The sequence below is a fragment of the Olea europaea genome, chromosome 14 (genome assembly GCF_002742605.1).
Source record: "Olea europaea var. sylvestris chromosome 14, O_europaea_v1, whole genome shotgun sequence".
Taxonomy (NCBI): domain Eukaryota; kingdom Viridiplantae; phylum Streptophyta; class Magnoliopsida; order Lamiales; family Oleaceae; genus Olea; species Olea europaea.
In genome coordinates this window covers 3,550,602-3,552,499 of record NC_036250.1, presented here as the reverse complement: position 1 = coordinate 3,552,499, position 1,898 = coordinate 3,550,602, and the positions used below count along the sequence as shown (strand labels likewise).

The 1,898-nt window shown below is 36.6% G+C and overlaps 1 protein-coding gene across 1 annotated transcript; it reads right to left on the bottom strand.

Annotated features, from left to right (window-relative positions):
- Nucleotides 1–879: 879 nt before the first annotated feature.
- LOC111409608 (transcription factor MYB44-like) lies at nt 880–1,644 on the bottom strand. The gene has a single exon (XM_023039634.1). The coding sequence runs from the start codon at nt 1,608–1,610 to the stop codon at nt 1,059–1,061; it is 552 nt and encodes a 183-aa protein (XP_022895402.1). The 5' UTR covers nt 1,611–1,644; the 3' UTR covers nt 880–1,058.
- Between the last annotated feature and the right edge of the window lie 254 nt (nt 1,645–1,898).

Genomic DNA, 1,898 nt, shown 5'->3' with positions numbered 1-1,898 from the left:
AGGATTTTCTAGTTTTGTAATAGGAGTTGACAACCTCAGTTGACAACGTCTTCACAGGAGGGGGTCCACGATTTTTTTATTCATCGTGAGCTCCTTTCTCATGTGTATGATTGAATACTAGGGTTGTCAATCCTGAATGTACATGTAATACTTTCTGAAAATAAAATGCAACAATGATGAAAGGAAAAAAGGAGAATAATCTGCCATGTATTATGTCTAACTAAAATATTGATATTTTCTATTAACGATATATATTTGACACTAGAGGTATGCTGTTAATGAATAGCACTTTTATTTGTTCGCAATAAATGTTGACGTGGTACCGCCACATCAATGGTTAAATCGTATTTTTATGATTTTCAAAAGAAAAAAACGTTTGACCTGCTGATGTGGCAACATCACTTTAGCGAGTGAACATTATGCCCCTATTTGATAGAAACTAAAATCAATTTTTAGTAAATTATGATAAAAATTGATAAAGTGTGTGATTGAAAACTTGTGAATTCAATAAAATGTATAATTGAAATTAATTGTTTATTTTGACTTTGACTTAAATTAAGGCCCCATTTGAGTCCAATTAATTTGAAGTAATATATTATGAAATAGTGATTGATGAGGAACGTATAGTCAAAGAAAAAGGGAAAAAAATTATTTACCTTTAATATTATTTTAATGAATAATATGTGGCTGAAAATGAATACTGTAGAAAAAAGAAAAGGAAATAATGTAAAAGAATGAAGCTTAAACGAGGACTAAAACTTTAATTTTAATTCGTATCGATCAAACAATGCTATGACACATGCTCATTATAAGCACGAGATCATTTCTAGAATTAAAAGTTTCAGCTCAGGCACTGAAAAATTATGTACGAATTAATAATTAAAAGCATATGTAAGAGAATATTATACAAATCAATAGCAGTTGACTGATACGCAGCAAACATATAATTATCATTAAGCTAATGAAACACCGAAGAACATTCTCCCAAACCTCTCTAGCTATCACATTCCTCATCGCATCCCAAAACTCCGCCGAAAAAGTCTTAGTTTGCCACCACATCACCGTCCAAGTCCCGGCGGAGCCAAGGATAATGCCGTCATCGGATCATATTCTTCATCAAAATCATTACTCACAGAACACATTCTAGACCCAGAAGCAACATTTACTGTACTATCAGTTGATTTTTCAACTACTTGTTTGTGCTGGTATTTTCTTTTCAATGTCGAGTTCCAGTGGTTCTTCACGGCATTATCCGTACGGCCGGGGAGCAACCTTGCAATAGTGGCCCATCTATTGCCGTACTCTGCATGCGCCGCCAAGATAGTCTCATCCTCATCCGCCGAAAATGGGCGGTGCTCCACCGTTGGGCTGAGCTGGTTGCACCACCTCAGCCTACAAGATTTCCCCGAGCGGCCATTTACGTACTTGCTGATCAAGGACCAGTTTCTGCCCCCATATCGCTCCACCATCCGTATCAGGATCTGGTCTTCCTCTGCACTCCATGGCCCTTTTACTCTCTCCGAATTTCTCTGAGACAAAGAGGATTCAGACGAGGAGTCTGAGGAGGAAGCAGAAGTAACAGATGAAGTGCATCTATAAAATGGATCCATTTACATGAATCAATATTGGTTTTTGAGATTGTTAAGCAAGTGAAGTATAAATAGATAGAGTGACTATAAATAAACTGATATACAGGTGCATGCACTGTGGAGTGGGGTCCATTTTTGTAGTTAGAATATTAATGTGAAGCTGCACCTCAAATTGTTGTCCAAATTTCTTGTACGAAGATTTGTCGACCCCAAATTGTTCTGTTTTGTCTTGTCTTTATTTGGACTCTGCAACAGTCCTAAATTGTCGTGAAAGATACATTGAATTGGGTTTATACCCTTGTCCTCTGT